At 35.7% G+C, this 17,218-nt stretch overlaps 1 protein-coding gene and 1 long non-coding RNA gene across 6 annotated transcripts in view; one reads left to right on the forward strand and one right to left on the reverse strand.

The window, feature by feature from the left end:
* Window positions 1-15: 15 nt before the first annotated feature.
* Window positions 16-17,218, reverse strand: part of LOC132905503 (uncharacterized protein DDB_G0284459-like) — a 47,581-nt gene continuing 30,378 nt past the window's right edge. For 2 of the 5 annotated variants that reach the window (XM_060956848.1, XM_060956847.1), the window contains exons 2-4: window positions 4,252-4,650; window positions 3,180-3,889; window positions 16-2,429 (exon numbers count right to left, since the gene is read on the reverse strand). In XM_060956848.1, coding sequence (XP_060812831.1) covers window positions 815-2,429; window positions 3,180-3,889; window positions 4,252-4,650 — 2,724 coding nt within the window. In that variant the 3' untranslated portion in view covers window positions 16-814. Of the gene's footprint in view, window positions 2,430-3,179; window positions 3,890-4,251; window positions 4,651-9,623; window positions 10,111-13,368; window positions 15,052-17,218 lie in introns of those variants that run through there. The other 3 variants (XM_060956851.1, XM_060956849.1, XM_060956852.1) reach the window with 3 other exon arrangements.
* LOC132905533 (uncharacterized) lies at window positions 8,153-9,630 on the forward strand. The gene is made up of 3 exons (XR_009657817.1): window positions 8,153-8,451; window positions 8,543-8,707; window positions 8,846-9,630. It is a non-coding gene; the product is annotated as an uncharacterized LOC132905533 (long non-coding RNA).

Genomic DNA, 17,218 nt, shown 5'->3' on the forward strand with positions numbered 1-17,218 from the left:
AATCAAACGCAGGAATCTTTCAATAAAGTCATCTTTAATTTTATTTCCAACAAAAAATAAGTACATCCTTACTTTTATCCTCGAATGAATGCCTTTAATACTTTTATAGAATACGTATATTTTACTTTTATATCATTTAGTTGATGAATAGTTAATCCGTAATTACGTACATACAAATTCTCAAATGCTACAAGGTTTAACTAACAATTGGTTGAGATACTGATTAGAATTTGATATTTAGAATTTTACAAAATACTGGATGATGAACGTAATTATAGGTTAATTTAAGATCACAATAATTTAATATTTTCAATTTTTGATGTACAACTTTAGCTAAAAAATAACAAAAACGTTGATTTTTAGTAAATGAACTTACTTGTGGCACTTCATAGTGAAAAAAGCTTATTAACATATGTAAGTATTTACGTTTATAAGCTATTCCCAACGATGTACTATTAATTACTCAATTCATTGTGACTTAATTAGTAATGCTATAAATAGGTAAGCAACATTTTATTAAAATATACAACATATTCAAGTATTCTTTAAATTGAAGGTGCTATAAATAAATTAACTTCTACGTTCCACAATTTCTTTAGTAACAAAAAATCCGATAAAGGTATTAAAAAGAGGAAAGAGAACATTAATAATTTACAGAATTACATTTTGCACTTAATGAATCGTGTTCCTAGTACGGTTTTAACGATCACTAATTCATATTATGGTTACTACTTTTCGTTTGCTTATTAATTTAAGTTCCTTCAGCAGATGCTTCTTGTCGAAACAGATTTTTTGGAAAAACTTGAACCAGTCGTCAGACGAATGGGCCAGTCCAATGTCTAATATGGGTAGTATTGTTCGTCGTGGAAACACCATGTTTTTCCATAACTGCTGTCGCTTTGATCTTATTCTTATATTTGACGTCTTTTGGCTTTAACATACTCTTGTGGTTGCTCAGCAACCTCGATGGTGTTAATATGGATTTGTTGCTAAGACCTGTAGCTTCTAAGAAGTGATCGTAGCCGCTGCTCGAATTGCTCGCAGCAAGAGGAACATTATTATTGTCTTTGGTTGCGGCAGTTTTCTCGTTCTGACCAACCGTCGCCCCAAGATTACCGAGCCTCTCCGATCCATCGCCTTCTGGTCTATCCGGATCATCTGACAAATCACATTCATCCAAATTGAACTCTTCAAAATTTTGTCTGATATCAAATTCCTGATCAAATTCTGAATGGACATGTTTCTCCTTGGTTTTCGTGCGTTCTTTTGTTTGATCCTCCGATTCACCGCCAATTTTGAATTCTTCAAAATGGCGAACGATGTTAGTGACTTTGGGAATTTTCCTGGTTTGTTCCCCGCTAGCTTCATGACTGACGCTCTGACGCGTCTGGAATGAAGATCGGACATTATTAAACCTGTTTTTCCAGAAGTTCCCCTCTTCATTGTTCCCTGTAACTTTATTAATCGCATCGTCGAAGTTTAAACTTCTCGCAGATGATACGTTAATCCCCGCAGATTTTAAAGGAGAAGATATAAAACCGAATATCTTCTTGCTATGTTCAGACGAACTAGGTTCAAGTAGCTGTTGCTTTTTACGCGTCTCATCGATGAGAAACGAGGGGCTAGGAATCTTTTTTAAGATTAACGTGTTATTCTTGAACTGCGGTTTGGGAGGCAACGCAGGAGGTGTTTTAGGAGGTGGTGATATTATCTCCGGAAGTGACTCGATATCCTCATAATCCAAATTTTTCGCTATGGTTAATCCTTTCGTAGACATCTGCAGACAAGTCTTTTCCTCGATACGCTCTAATTTTAAAGGTGGATTCGACGCATTTACAGACGTTTTCGTCTTTTGCATCACCTGTGAAGAGGGGAAACTCGTGTGTCTCGTCTCCTCCACTTCGACCTTTGGTTCTATAATGACAATCGGAATAGCCTTTGATTCTTCCGATTCTTCCTCAAGACTCGACTCATGATTCGTGATCGTGGTTGCAACATTTGAGGTTGAAGAAGCACTTTCAGTAAGACTCATGCCAAACTCGTCTTCCGTAGCAGTGGGTTCGAAACTGTTTACAGAAACATCGGTCAATTCGTTGCTAGCTAATTCTTTTTCTGTAATTCCTTCTTCAGAGTTCTTCCTCTCCATTTCAGATCCCACGGACTCGATATCCGATAATTTAGCTGGTTGAAATCGGACGATTCTTCCTCGATGTTTAAACCTCCTAGGTATGGAAAGAATACTCTCTTCCTCCTCCATGTCTCGTAACAGGATCTGATTAACACACTCCAAAACGGAATTATGTTTGCTATTCGGTCGATATGTGCTGTGCCTAAAGACGTCGTCGTTGACTTTATCCTCGTCAGGGTCGCTGTACCAGTTCCCGCTGGTCTCTTCTGCGTTGTGTTCTTCGATTTCCATTTTTAGGCATCTATAGAAGTCAAATATAAATTTAAAAATACGTTGTGAAATATTTTTTTATAACAATGTGAATATATAATATATTGAACTATAACCATCTATTATAGCAACATTCCATTTATCTGAATTCTATTTCGTAGAGAGAAAAATATTCAGCCGATGGGTGCTGGGAGGATTTCGGGATTCGAACGCGGATTTTTCGTTTATCGGGCGGGGTGCTTCTCCAATTAAGCTACCCAGGCCATCGACGAATATTCTCTCCCAAACTCCTAAGTCTCAAGTGGCTGTCACCTACAATTTATTGGTGCGAAATTTTATTTGACGAATAATTTACTGAATTCCTGTCAAGTGAATTCAATTACTAGCACTTGAACTTTTATTCCATGCTTGATAGAAAAATCATAGATAGCGGGAATCGAGAAACTACTGGACTCCTACCATATAAGCTCTAGTTATTAGGTGTTGTTCTTATACGGATTTTGTATTCACTTCCGTTACTGCAACTACATAAATGTTGACAAAAAAATATTGCAAACATTCATAGAATAGCATTACCTAGACATTTGTTTCTAGCAAACACGTACAAACACAACGGACAGTGAATTTTCTTTTATGCATATATATTGCTCCGATTTTTAACTATTTTTTGTTTCTCGTGTGTCTCTACCGAACTAATTTACGTTAACGAATGTTATAAACATTTTACACGATCGGCAAATGCCTGATATACATGTACCCTTTTAAGAAAACAAATACTTACACACTATTATTATTATTACTCCCGCTATTGCTACTGTTATTATTATTATTACTATAATCCTCGTTCATCTTCGGTATTTTCGCGATCACGTTTCCTGTGTGTTCTAAATTTCTCGAGTTTGTCTCGTTGCAAGCGTTTACATAAATTGGTTCTTGTTCTTTTTCTTCGTCCTCTGACACAAAGTTACAGTCCATTCCGTCGTCTTTACTTTCCGTTCTCGCGATATTCGTCGATTCGATCATGTCCGTTTCGTTCAAAGCCTTCTGTGTCCTCGATCTACCGATCCCTAGCTTTTTCCTCGGCAATTTAGAACCGTTTTCAACCATCATCGTCTGTTCATCATCATCACCATCGTAGATCATTGTGATTTCGTTCTCGCTATCCGTAACCATCGTAGGCGTACATCTATTGGATTTGTTCAGCGTGGAACCGGGTGATACGTCGCTACTTTCGCCCTCGCAGAAACCCTCGGTGCTGAGCAACGAGGGGCTGCCCTCTGTGGTGGTTGTGATAATAGACACATCCGTGTTTTCGCTGCTCGTCAGACTTGTTTTCGAAATATCGCTCCCAGCGAAGCTGTGCGTCTTCTTCACCCCTCTGTCCAACTCCTCGAGCGCAACAGGTATCTCCGATGAATTCAGTTTTGTGATTATCTCGCACTTCAGATTTTGAATGTCTTTACTAATTCCACTGTTTTGCCTGGAGTCTGCCTGAAATGAAAAAAAGAACGAGATCTCGTTACAGTTGTTTACTGTGCCAGTTTAGAATTTCGATAGATCTTGATGTGTTTTCATACGTATTTCGAATATTTATGTGATTACAAAGATGTTCTTTGACATAAGGAATAGAGATTTTTCTCAAGAATCGTTTGTTTCTTTGTCGCATTATTAAATTTATACTACAAACTCATCACGAAGCCAATAAAATATACGAAACGAGATAAAAAATTGCAAAAGTCAATTAGACTATTAGAATTAGGAGACTACTAGAATGCGCTATTAAGAAATCAAGAATTCTGAGGGCTATTTTTGCTACGAGGCCCTTAATTAAATCACAATATCTCGAAACTTACATCGGCGTTGGTCGTTTGCAAATCGTTGTTTTTAATGTCGGTTGCCGTGTTAAGTTTCATTGACGATTTACCAAGGGTCTGTTCGCGTTTGCATTTGATATAATTCTTGGTGTAACGTCTGAGCCTAGCGATTTCAAGCTGCTGGTTCTTGATCACATTGTCCTTTTCGCAAAGTAGTTGTCTGATCGATTTCTGCTCTTGCTTCAGCCGTGCCTCCAGCACCAACAGAGCACGAAGTATCCGCGATAATTGCTGATCTCGAAGACTTCTTTCGGACTCGTGGTTCGCAGTGCGATTGTCCAGCTCTTTCACCAGATCACGGCATCTCTTCGTGGCTGCTTTCAAGGCCTCCTGAGTACGAACCAGCTCTTGCTTGAGCGTTCGCACCTCGGTTTCCATCTGAAAAATAATTTGATACAGTGGCTTCTTCTACCAAGATTTCATAATTAAATGTATCTTTCTTCTTCATTACGATTTTTTAATTACGGTTAATAATTTAAATTCTTTATACAAGTATAATACACGTATAAAAATAATAAATTATCGTTAATTAAGTCGATTATTTGAACGCATGTTCGTGTACATGAATAGAAATAAAGAATTCTCGAAGTTAAATTCAAAAGAGGAATTCGGTGGAATTCGTTGTGACCCGAGGTAGAAAAATGAGAATGACGAAATGCGTGGAGCCTTTTTTTTTGTTGCACGGGAAGAAAAATGTTGAAAGTTGACTTCAAAGAAGGAACCTTGGAATTCGTCTAGGTTAGTAGAAACGCTGGACCGTACAACGAAGACCGGAAGGACCTGACCTGCAGGAGCTGGTAAGCCAAGCAGACAAAAAAAAAACATGAAAGAGAAGGAACCAGTCGAAATAAAAAGGGGATTCATTGTCCGAGCTTTAACTTAAGGTCTATTTTACTTCGTCTTGGTTTCTCCAATGGGATAACGGTGCATAAGAAAGTCAAATCAAGAGTAAAATATATTACAAGTTAAAAGAGCAAGTAAAATTATTATACGCAGAATAAGAATGTATTAATATAAAAAAGAAATATTTTTGATTAAACAATTTTCTTTTGGTAACAATGTTGAATTATTTTTAACAGTATTTTTTACTGTTAAATATTTCATAAAGGTTGCAGATATGAATAATCAAATATTGATCAAACAGGTTTCAGTTCTGTATTTAACTAAAAGATTTTGCTGGGCTCGGCGAGTAACAAAGTAGAAATTAGCTTCGCTCTACCAAATATCCCAATGTACATGCAACTGGAAAAACTTTAGCAGTTATTTTGCATCAGTAGCATTTAGCTCGCTTCAGAAATTCCTGAAATCGATTTAGCCTTTAAACTTTGTGGTGTTTATGTTATATTAGGAAACTAACGTTAGAACACAGAATACAAATCCAATAACTGATAGCACTACGGTAAGAGAGATGATCTTCTATTACAAAAATAATATTATAAACATGTTCTTGTATAATTTTTTTACAAGAACCGTTTTGAAGATTTGTTGGATATAACTTTACAGTGTTAATGAATTAATTTAATAAATTTTACTATGAATCTATTCTATAAATTTCAATTTATTCTTTCATTTGATAAACAAAACGAATGTAGGAAAGCAGAGATGGATTATTTCATAAATGAATAGAAATACATTTAATCGCAACTTTTAGTTTAAACAACGATTCTTTCATATTTCTGTCAAGTCTTTAAACAATTTTTAGCGGTGAAGTATCCCAGTTGAGTTAAAGATGTTCCAAAAGGCTCTGCAAACTCAAAGGGAAGGATTCGCACAGCTCCATATCTTCTCGACAGAAAGTTTTACACATAATAACACTCTTCTCTTCGCACTAAATACAACAAAAGAAACACCTATACGCAATGTGCATAACGCCTTAACGTAGCCCAACTCACTCCCTATCATTCAACCCTCTAGGACAGATTCTAGGGAAAGCGTCTCAAAGTAAAGATACCAATCATGTGCCAATTTAGAAGCATTTATTTGAAAATAATTGCCGGTTCAATGCAGTAACAGCTGCCTGTAGAAGCCTCGTATCTCGAGTAAAACAACAGGCAACCGTAATAATCGAACGGAGAAATGGTGGAGTTTTGTATTTTAGTAGAACTCATGGTCTTATGACTGGGGAGGTTTGTTGTCAATGGTGTAATGTGCCTGGCAGTTTGGGCAGTAAATTTATGGAGGCAGAAGATCGCAGAAAGCCACAAATTTTCGCAGCTCCACGAAGTGTAATTATACAGTGGCCGTAGCGGAAAACGTATCCAATAGCTCGACTATTTTCTTCGTCTCATCACGGGGGAAATAACCCCGCACCCTATACGGGTTTTCGAGCGATCGAATTATAGCGCAATCCATACTAACTTTAAGTTATCGGTTGCGACATAACGAATCAAGCTCTTTCAGAAGATAGCTTGTTTTTTTTTTGCGATCTTTATGGCGTGCTACGAACTACCGGTATTATTACGCCAGCAGTCAGTCATTGCTTTAAAGAACTCGTATGTTTGATTACGGGGTGCTAGAAGTAAACGGCAAAGTGTGATACGTATATAATATATGGGAGACAGTTCTGGTTCTAGTTGTTAATTTACAGAATAGACCAGCTTCGTGTCTTTGCTTATCTTTCATGCGTAAAGTTATGTGCCCCTCGAAACATAATAAATCAACAGTTTCAGAAATATTCTCAACGGTTGATTCAAACGGGACACCTTGTATATTTCGATAATCTTTCCATCATTTCCAGAAAAATTACGTCAAATTATGTGCCCCTCGAAACATAATAAATCAACAGTTTCAGAAACATTCGCAATAGTTGATTCAAACGGGACACCTTGTATATTTCGATAATCTTTCCATCATTTCCAGAAAAATTACGTCAAATTATGTGCCCCTCGAAACATAATAAATGAACAGTTTTAGAAATATTCGCAACGGTTGATTCAAACGGGACACCTTGTATATTTCGACAATCTTTCCATCATTTCCAGAAAAATTACGTCAAATTATGTGCCCCTCGAAACATAATAAATCAACAGTTTTAGAAACATTCGCAATAGTTGATTCAAACGGGACACCTTGTATATTTCGATAATCTTTCCACCATTTCCAGAAAAATTACGTCAAATTATGTGTCCCTCGAAACATAATAAATCAACAGTTTCAGAAATATTCGCAACGGTTGATTCAAACGGGACACCTTATATATTTAGACAATCTTTCCAACATTATATATTCAGATGGATATTAAGATGAAAAATATGAAGAAACTAATTGTTTGAGATACCAACTGTCTCAGACTTATTTACTACGATTATATAACTCGTAAGCGTAGCATTGTATAGTTCATCTAAATGTTCTGAGTTACGACATAGCTATTTAAGATGGTATGCAAATTCCGGTTCCGGTACACGTGACACCAACACATCAGATATTTCAAAATCGAACTTTTTCCAACCACGATGAATTCGTGTCCTATGACGTCAGAGGAATCTCCATGATCGCAAGAAGGTATATTATAATATGTATTTAGAAAGCGCGATCTGATGAGGTGTCCGTGTTCTGAATGCTGATGGTTAAATGAGCAAACGCAGCGGTTTCGTGTAACTGATCATAACGTATAGTTTAACATGAATGAAGAAAAAGCAGAAAATTTGATTCAATTGTATGAATCAACGTCTAACAACTAACACGAAGTGAATTTCAAATAGATATTGGTTATTGATAAAATGTTACAAGCGATGAACGCATAGCAATAAATTTAAAAAATATGTTGATCAGGCTTACTCGAATTAATTTTGTTTTGTATTTGATTATAGGTTTTTATATATCGATATTTTTGAATTTATGAAACTATGAAACGACACGAAATTAACTTCAAAATAAATAATCAAAATCGAGTAATGATATTTAATGTCAAAACTCGATACAGTATACGCGTCTTTGAAAATTTGACGCCGATGATTGCATCAAATTCGAGTTTTAAAGTGGCTCACGGAGGTGACGAAAAAGTGTGTTACGACTTTCTCCGTTCTTGACCAACGGTTTTTCGATCCATCGTGGTGCACGATAGGAGGTCAACGGATGAACTCCGGTCGCTGGATAGCGAGATATCTACACCTCGTATCGATACAGTTACCCGCTTTAACACATTCAATATCCGTCAAATTTCCAGAAGCGAGTGCTGAGGTTAGCAAGTCTGATCTTAACTACCGCAAACTCTTTTTTCATTTGTATATTTGTCGTTTTTTTAATAACTGTATGGAGATTTTAGAAAAAGAATGCACTCGCGGAAAGGAATGCACGGAGGATCACGTTTGTTCTTAAGTGACGTCAACGCTACATTCTCTTCTCCAATAACTCAGAAACACACTTTCTCCGGTGTTACGGTGTAACGCACGAATAGAGATCCACAATTATCGCACGAAACGCGCAATAAGTATACGTAAGTAATCACATTTCTTCCGATCCCTTGTGCTTTTTACCGAGATCCGTGAACAAAACATAATAATTTCGCTTAAAATCACCGATATATATGTCGAAATGATTTGTTGTTGATAACCATTTAATTTTTAATTTACAGGTGACTTCCAATATCATGAATGGATTAGAATTCCCGATTTCGCAAACCAAGCATGTACACATAGTAGTTCTCGCAATTACGAGTGTAGAATTGTGTCATCATTTAAACAACCTTCGTTGGTTGCATCACGTTACTTTATTACAAACCGTGCAATAATTATCACACGATTCGTTATACCGTTTAAAGATAAAAAAATATGGCGCTTCGATAAATTGTATCGTTTGTTTCTGTAAGTTAGGCTAATGTAAACCATACAGTCTTTCAGTTTGTATTAGGTAAACCGTAGCGCTCAATCGTTATTCTAATGTTATACAATATGCAGTCGCTATGTTTGGAGTAAATAATGGATACTTTTACAAAGACTGCAACAAGACCTTCGATGAAAACGTCTTTAAAGAATGACTGATTCATCGTTCGGTAGATATAGTAGGTCGTGTCGAAATAAGTCTACGACATACTTTACGTATAGCTTTTTCCATACCGTTGCTCGTTTAAAAAATCGCTATGTATCCGTTATAAATCCAATGTAAGAAACTGCCGATCAAATGCATCCCTACTACATCATACAACAAGAGCGCGTAATTCAATTTTCTTTTTTTGTGTCCAAACCAAACGCATGTTTATTTCGCATTTTCATCGATCACGTCGAGTATAAAAATTGAGTGCTTGGTAGAAATTATAGACTCGCGATGCTTAAAAAGCCTTCTACCGTGTACAGTAGTTTTTGCATTAAAAAAACATTCGTGTGTTATTCTTATTATATCCTGCACATTGTTACCTTAAATTCCGTCTTCCAGGCAAGCACAATTATCCAATATTATCAAGAAAGTCTGAGCACGTGACCGGCATGATATACGTATAAATTTTTTCGCACAATCACGCACAAATCAGCCGAATTTCACCTGATTTCGACATAACATTCTGTCACTGGACCTCGAGGCATCTGTCGTGCGTTGTCGTCTCCTCGAGGATGCCGGTTACGAGCGCTCTCGAGAACAGTCGATATTTGCCGAAGGTCACCGAAGCTTTCCGAACGGCAGCGCGAATGACCGAACGTTTTCGCGTACCTGACATATTGTACTTCGAATTCTGAGAGCACCTCGATTACTTTTGTGAATAATTACAAAATTCCTGCTTCATTTTCTTCCTTTAATTAACTGTATTGGATCGAGCATTCACGACCGATATATCAAACGAACATACGAATAACGTAACAGAAACAGAATGTAGGCGAGACGAACTTTGGATACAAACTGGTCAGTCGGCGAGTGGACAGTTAGGTCCAAGAGGGAGTAAAGAATGATAGGGAGAGGGTTGAAGCAGGCACGGATTTCGAAAACAATTTTCTTCACGATCATATATAAATTTTTGTAATTTTTAGAAAACTAGAATTTATTATTATTAATATAATGAGAATTTATTATTATAACGTATTTTTAGTTTATTATACTTTGAATGTTTTTATTTTACTCTATTCTAGAAGTTTGAAAGTTCGTAAGTAAGTTATTTCCTAATCGGTTTCTAACAACAAGCTATATTTATTTATGTAAGCTGTTATAATTGTACATAATTAATAAAAATTCATATTTATAAAAAGTTGGTTCTTTCAAAAATATTCATATGAAATTACAATATATGTAGAATTGTAATTTTGAAAACGAAGCAAAACAAAAATTCTATGATGGTAAACAATAATTTAACATTTTTAGTTTATAATTTAGTAAATATTTTTTATTTTCATTAGTATTGAAAAAATGTCTTTCTCTGTTGTCTATACGTACATATATAATAGACGGTTGGTAAAAATGTGAAGAATCTTGAGTTATAAGTGCAGCCCTGAGCCAGAGTCAGACGGAGAGAAGGAAGAAAGTAAGAAAAGCAGGTAAAGAGAGAGAGAAAGAGTCCTGTTCCGCGTTCACGCGTGCACGAATGTTTGTGCGCACTTTTTCTATGTATAACTTGTTCGTGATCGAATGAAAACAGGTAAGACTATCTATAGACTAGATATAACATAAAAATGAATACGACATGTCCTTTTTTAGATAAATTGTGAAGTTAACTTGCTCAGATATCTACATACGTCACGGGAAGCAAAGTAACGAACAGCTGACTCGAGTAGTATTCAGGATTACGGTATGCTATTATTGAGAGATAGTAGTGTCCCTGTTACTTAACATTCTCGGAGTTTTGCGGTTGATTTTGCAAGATTTCTAACGAATTAAATCGATTATTTTGCAAAAAAGTGTTGACAGTTTATGTAGGTATAAATTATTATTCAAAAAGATGATAGTATCTTCTAACCAAAAGAAGCAGTTGATGAAATTATCGTTCTCGCATTTCCAGTAGGGAGATAGAAAATCCATCGCTCCATTTCCGACTAACCACATTGGCTACGATCTTCCAATGATCAATAAAAAAAGTAAAAGAAGTATGCCACCTCCGAATCTTAATCCTTTCGTACATAAAAAAAGTATCAAGTTAGTCTATCAATTTTAATCAAGCCTTACACGTACAGAATGAGTACCATTTATAGTAAAGTTTCTCAAGTTCCCAGAACGACACCGAATATCAGCGGCGTTGGAATGTTATCGACACGAACGGTCGTTCTTGATCTTGCCCTGAATAAGATCGTTCTCCACTACCTAGGAACGCCGATTGTCCTAGAAAACGAGATTCTACCGGTTGGCGCCTGGCCCGTGGTTGTGCAATTGCCTCCGTAACGACTTCGTCGAGACCTTCGCACAGACTTTTTGTAGAAGTTACCTCTGCGTGATACCTTTAATTCGCGTACATCTTAATTGCCGAGCGGAAACTGGCGACAACCATCTACCGACCGTTTGCGCGGGATTTGACGTTTTTTGACACCTCGTGATTTAGCAACGTGTAATCATCGGAAATAACTAATAATACGGATCTCGATACGAATGTGCCCCGTTTACGCCTGCTAATTCCGGAATTTATGCGAAGAATATTGCAACGGGAAGCTTTGGTATATCGCTACTACGTTATTTTTATTATGTTAGTATGTTATTAATTTCCTTCTTGTTCCTCTTGTTGATGTAAACGGTCAAGTGTATATTTAAGTAAGTATCGCTTTGTGTTAGAAAAGTACAGCTACGTAAAGAAATGACGGAAGTTAATAGTTCTACTGTATTATTAAAATTCTTCATATATCATTTATATATTATTATAATATACTATTAAAATTCTTCACGAAGTTAGGAAAATCGAAGAACTATTTACTATGGTTTATGAATGAGATGAAAAGTATATTATTACATCCGTAAATATATTTTTGCATATTATCCTGTTGAGATGTTAATCATTTTTTTATGTATGTAGAGTGATTTTGTTGTACTTGAAGTATGTTAGATAGTAAAACGCGCGCAAATATGTAAACACGCAATTGGACTGAAACTGTTATCTCAATAAATTGTGATCTTTATAAAAATTTTGTAAACAGTTTGTAGACTTTCTATAAAGTATCATTATTAATTTTATAGAGGGTAGAAAAAAGGGAGAAAGGAATCAGATCAGTTCAAGAAATGTTTATAAACTTCGTTATATAAATTTGATATTAAGTAAAAAGTAGGGCAACTTTTATTCCCAAAACCAATATAATAATAACACTGCCATTAAATGTTTTTCATTTATAGAATTTATTCTTGTCATGACTCGTGAAGTTATATCGAGCATATTTTAATCACAAGCGTTTAGAGTTAATTAAAGAAAAACTCGTAGTTTATGAAATGACAATTCGATGCTGACGGAACTGTTTTACCTAACATTTTACCTATCAATAAGAAATACTCGAGTAACATATGTATCTCATACAATTTAATCGACTCCCAAATAAACAATATGCTCATCATAATGGAAATATTTCAATATTAAACGAGAATGTTCTTCAAGATTCTCTTTTTTTTCGCTAAACTTTGCTTAGTGGAAGAAACATGAGAATCTCATGATGAGATGTAATTTTCTCGACGTAATAGGAGAGTTTCACTGCTCGCTTTAACCTTTAAATGTATAATGTTGCTATATGGTAACAAAGCAGTGTATGTTTTTCAATCTCACAGACACAGTGCTTATTATACACTGTATATATGATACATATTCTTATTGTTATTAAACAAGTGGAAACGAAGGAAACTATTACTTTTCTCCGATATTTGAAAGTGTCAAACTCAAAATGCTTTATTATCGTTGGAAAAATTATACTCTTAAGGGTTGAATGAATAAAAGCATCGAATAGCATAAAGTGTTAAACGATTGTCTCGTCCACGATCACGACTCTATTACAACGAAAGGAGAAAGAAAAGAATACGAAAGAAAGAAAGAAACAAAAAAAGGCACAATCAACGGGAATATTCGCTTTGGAAGCAGCGAACTCAATCCTGCACGATAACGTCTCATCGATTTATTAACTCGGTTACCTTAGAAACCTGGTTCGCTAGCCCTCGGTTAGGTCTGGGGGATACGGATAACCGTTATCACGATGCACGAATACAATCGATTCTTACCGTTTGGGTATACTCCAGCCAGAGTTTCGAGTCGATCTTCTTCCTGCACGACATTCTTTCGATGATTCTCTTCTTCTGCCCACCTCGTTCCTTTTTTATATATTATTTACCCTTTTTAGCAACTTCGAGATAAATATACACAGGACTTCTTCATCACCTTGTACATCACTTTCTGCTTCTTTGCATCGATCAGATCGTCTATTATTGGCCGTATTTTCGTTTAAAGAACAGTGGTCTGTTCGAATGACATACCTCTGTCCCGTTGAGAACGAACCGATATTTTTGTTAAGAAAGATACTTCTAAGTTGATTCATCGAATTCTCCGGGTCGCATTCTTCCTTGTTGAGGAAATATCTCTCACGGATTTCTGGTTATTGTGATCATGCTTATTTACACGGATTGTTTGCGTTAGCTTGAATTATCGGTAGTTTATAGCGAGGTTGTTGATTGGTGAAATAGAAGGAACAAGAAAACGTGTTTCAAATGATAGAAGCTTTTCACGAATTTTATAGCCGTTGAATTGATCTACAATCAGAATTCTGACATATACATATAATTCACTGAGTTTTTATTCTTACTTTATTTTACTTTTATTTCTCTTTCTGCTTTCTTTATCCCACGTTCCGCTTTTATCCGTTATGTGTACATATTTCAATAGAAATTTAGCATTCCTCAGAAATGAAACAGATATACTCTTCCGATTCAGGTATCTCGGTACTAAAGTTGTATCTTCAAACCACGATGAGACATAGTCTTTCTTTAAAATGCAATTGTAAAATGCAAAACGAATGCAATATTCGATTATTTTTTGTTATTTAATTGACAGTTCTCTTTGAGGCAAAACGCGTATCTTGTTTCGCTACGAAAATATTTTTTCCGTCTTTGCATTCGACACATGTATCCGTAACAGCTGGTTACGCTATTAGCACGCATCATGGTATACGTTTGTTCGTTAGCAAACACACGTAACTAAGCTCGATACATATATAGTTTAGGAATAAAGTTGAACGTTCGGATTGTTGATCACGCATCACAAATGTCTTGTTAAAAAAAAAGGATTAAATAAAAGAAACAGAAAAAGAGAAACGAAAGAAAGAAAATAACTTCTATAGAAATATAAAAGCTGACAAATAATGGGACAGACGATAGATGGCGAAACAGAAATGCGACCACGTTGTTGTAAAAGCAACTTTGAGAGTAACGGTACTACGATTTCTTGGGAGTACATCGTCGTGACTCGACGAATCTGTAATTGACGCTATATGGCGTTAATTGGCCAGAATTAATTGACTTCAACAGGCTTGAACTCGCGTTTCGAGGAAGATATCCCATCGGTTATGTAAATCAATCTTCCTTGGAGTCGTTGCATCGTGTGTCCTTCCGTTTCGTCACCTTGTCTTTCCCTTCTTTCTTTTTTCTTTTTATTCAGTACTGTTCATTAATTCGCTAAACATTGAATAACCACCGTGAAGAATAGCTTCTACGGTAAAAATTACCTCGATGACGCGAGATTTATCGCATAATCGTAAATTTGGCGAGAACACGGTGAGTTCGAGTGGTTCAACGATACAACAACGATGAAAATACCATCGCGAACACGCGCTTAGCGCGCACCAACGCGACGCGATTGAACAAAGACCGCGTTCCGCGAGAAGAAACGTAGAACTAACCGTTCTCTTAAAGACTGCTCGTTATCTGGGTGTAACCTATAGGACAATGATAACGGCAACGATAACGATGAGCTGATCGTTGTAAAGATACACGCGGAACAAAATCGAATTGTGGTACATAACATGTAAATATCATATGTACACTTTTATCCGTAAATCGCTGCACATTATCCATTTATTATTAGTAGCTTTAGAATTAGAACAGCGATACAGCATTAAGATGGGAAAAAGAGTTATTTGCTTTTAGTTTTATATTCCTATTCTGATATTTAAAATTCGGATAGTTTATCATCTTTTAATTAATTTTAATCCATAGTGTTAGCTTTTAATGTTAATAAATGTCACTTTAGATATTATATAATTGTTCAAATATCTTACTATATCAATGTTCCGTTACGCAAGCAGTCTCTTAACTATTTATTTACCGAACAATTTATTTTGTTCGATGCACGTATTAGTATAAAATTGAAATAACGGTATTAAAGCGATATTAATCAAATTTGTAAGAAGACATGTCAATTTAATATAGAAATTATAGTGTGCATACAAAGTAATAGATATAATAGCAATAATATATATTAGTGCATAAATTAATTAAAGATCGAGAGTATAACATGCATATTTCAAGAATTTTCATGCCACTTATTAATTTTTAGTCTATTTTCATTCACAATTTAGTCTACATTTCAATTTTCCGAATTTGAAGTGAAAATAGAATTTTACAAACTTTATTACATTTCGAATAACCATCATCCCATAATAACGTTCTATTATGTACTATTCAGACATTTAATTTTGGAAATTCAAGATCCAGAACAACGATAAACTTGACAAACACGTTACTCATCATTCCACTGGAATATCATTTAGTGTTCATAACGTGTGTAAACCAACTAATCGTTCAGTTTCCGGGGAAAGCCACTACTTATTGCTACACGTTACGTCACCACGCGTCGAATCATGGTGTTACGTAGATTAATTGTTATCATTTAACGTTCTTATCACGATGATATATGTGTCTGACTTTTTCCGTAATGTTACCCGTTCGAATAAGATGCGAATGAATATTGCATGTGTTTAAAAAAAATCCGGGTATATGCGATAGCTGCACTATGAACGTATAAATACGTTATAATAAAAAGGTATAAAAACCAGAAACTTTTTACGTTTAGAAACGAGAAATGTATTATATTCTGTCCTCGCGCAACAAAATCTTATCTTATTTACTGGCCTAGATTTAACTGACAAAATAATAATCTCCTATCATAATGGCTATTGTTATTAAAGTCTTACGTATCCACGTGAAAATGCTTCACGACTATGACGTTACGCGCAAACACTCGAGCGTGGCCGTGCCATGCGGGCACGTATGCTCGTGTTACATTTGCATACGCGAACACAACCGAGCAAAGACAGGTGTACAACAAAGGGATACCTTTTGTGCGGGCCTTTCCGTACGTCCACGACCTTTTAAGCGATACGCCTTGTCAAGCTGGCTGCGTCAACTTTTCGCAATCGGATACGACGATATAGTTCGTGACGCTGGCAACTATTTGGTACCCAGTTTCACCCTTTTCTACGTACTTTTCCTTTTTCAGTCATTTTTAAGCTAATCATGATTTTCTATCGTAAATGGATTTCTTTAGTTTGAAGAAAATGCGAAGAAATTGATATAGTTAAGTGTTTGTTTTTCTTTAATTATTAATTTGTCATTACATTATTTTTACCTTGGTAAAAATCACGTATATACTGTTACTGTAAATCAGCCAAATGTCCTGATACTTCTGAGTGACAGTGTATAATTTATAGTTACTATATTATAGTTATATTTATATTTATAGTTACTTACATTCATGAGATCTTTTTTCACTATTTTTATTCATGAAATATATTGTCACTATTTGATAGGAAAAATCCGGGACATTCTGTTTATGCAGCGTGAACGAGCCAAATGACACACCCTGTATAACACGTCCATTTCTCAAGTAACAGGAATCTCGTTCGGTTATTTCAAAGAGAGTGCGTAATTACCCTCGGTTCTCCATTTCAACTCGTCGAGTGAGAGCTACCGGCCTGTAGCTGCCGAACCTTTTGTCGCTAGTCGAAACAATACAATGCAACACGTCGTGCGACATATGGTTAACAACGGGAAAGGAATAAAGTGGAGAATCGATACCTTG

This window comes from Bombus pascuorum, chromosome 3 (genome assembly GCF_905332965.1).
Source record: "Bombus pascuorum chromosome 3, iyBomPasc1.1, whole genome shotgun sequence".
In the NCBI taxonomy this organism is placed as follows: domain Eukaryota; kingdom Metazoa; phylum Arthropoda; class Insecta; order Hymenoptera; family Apidae; genus Bombus; species Bombus pascuorum.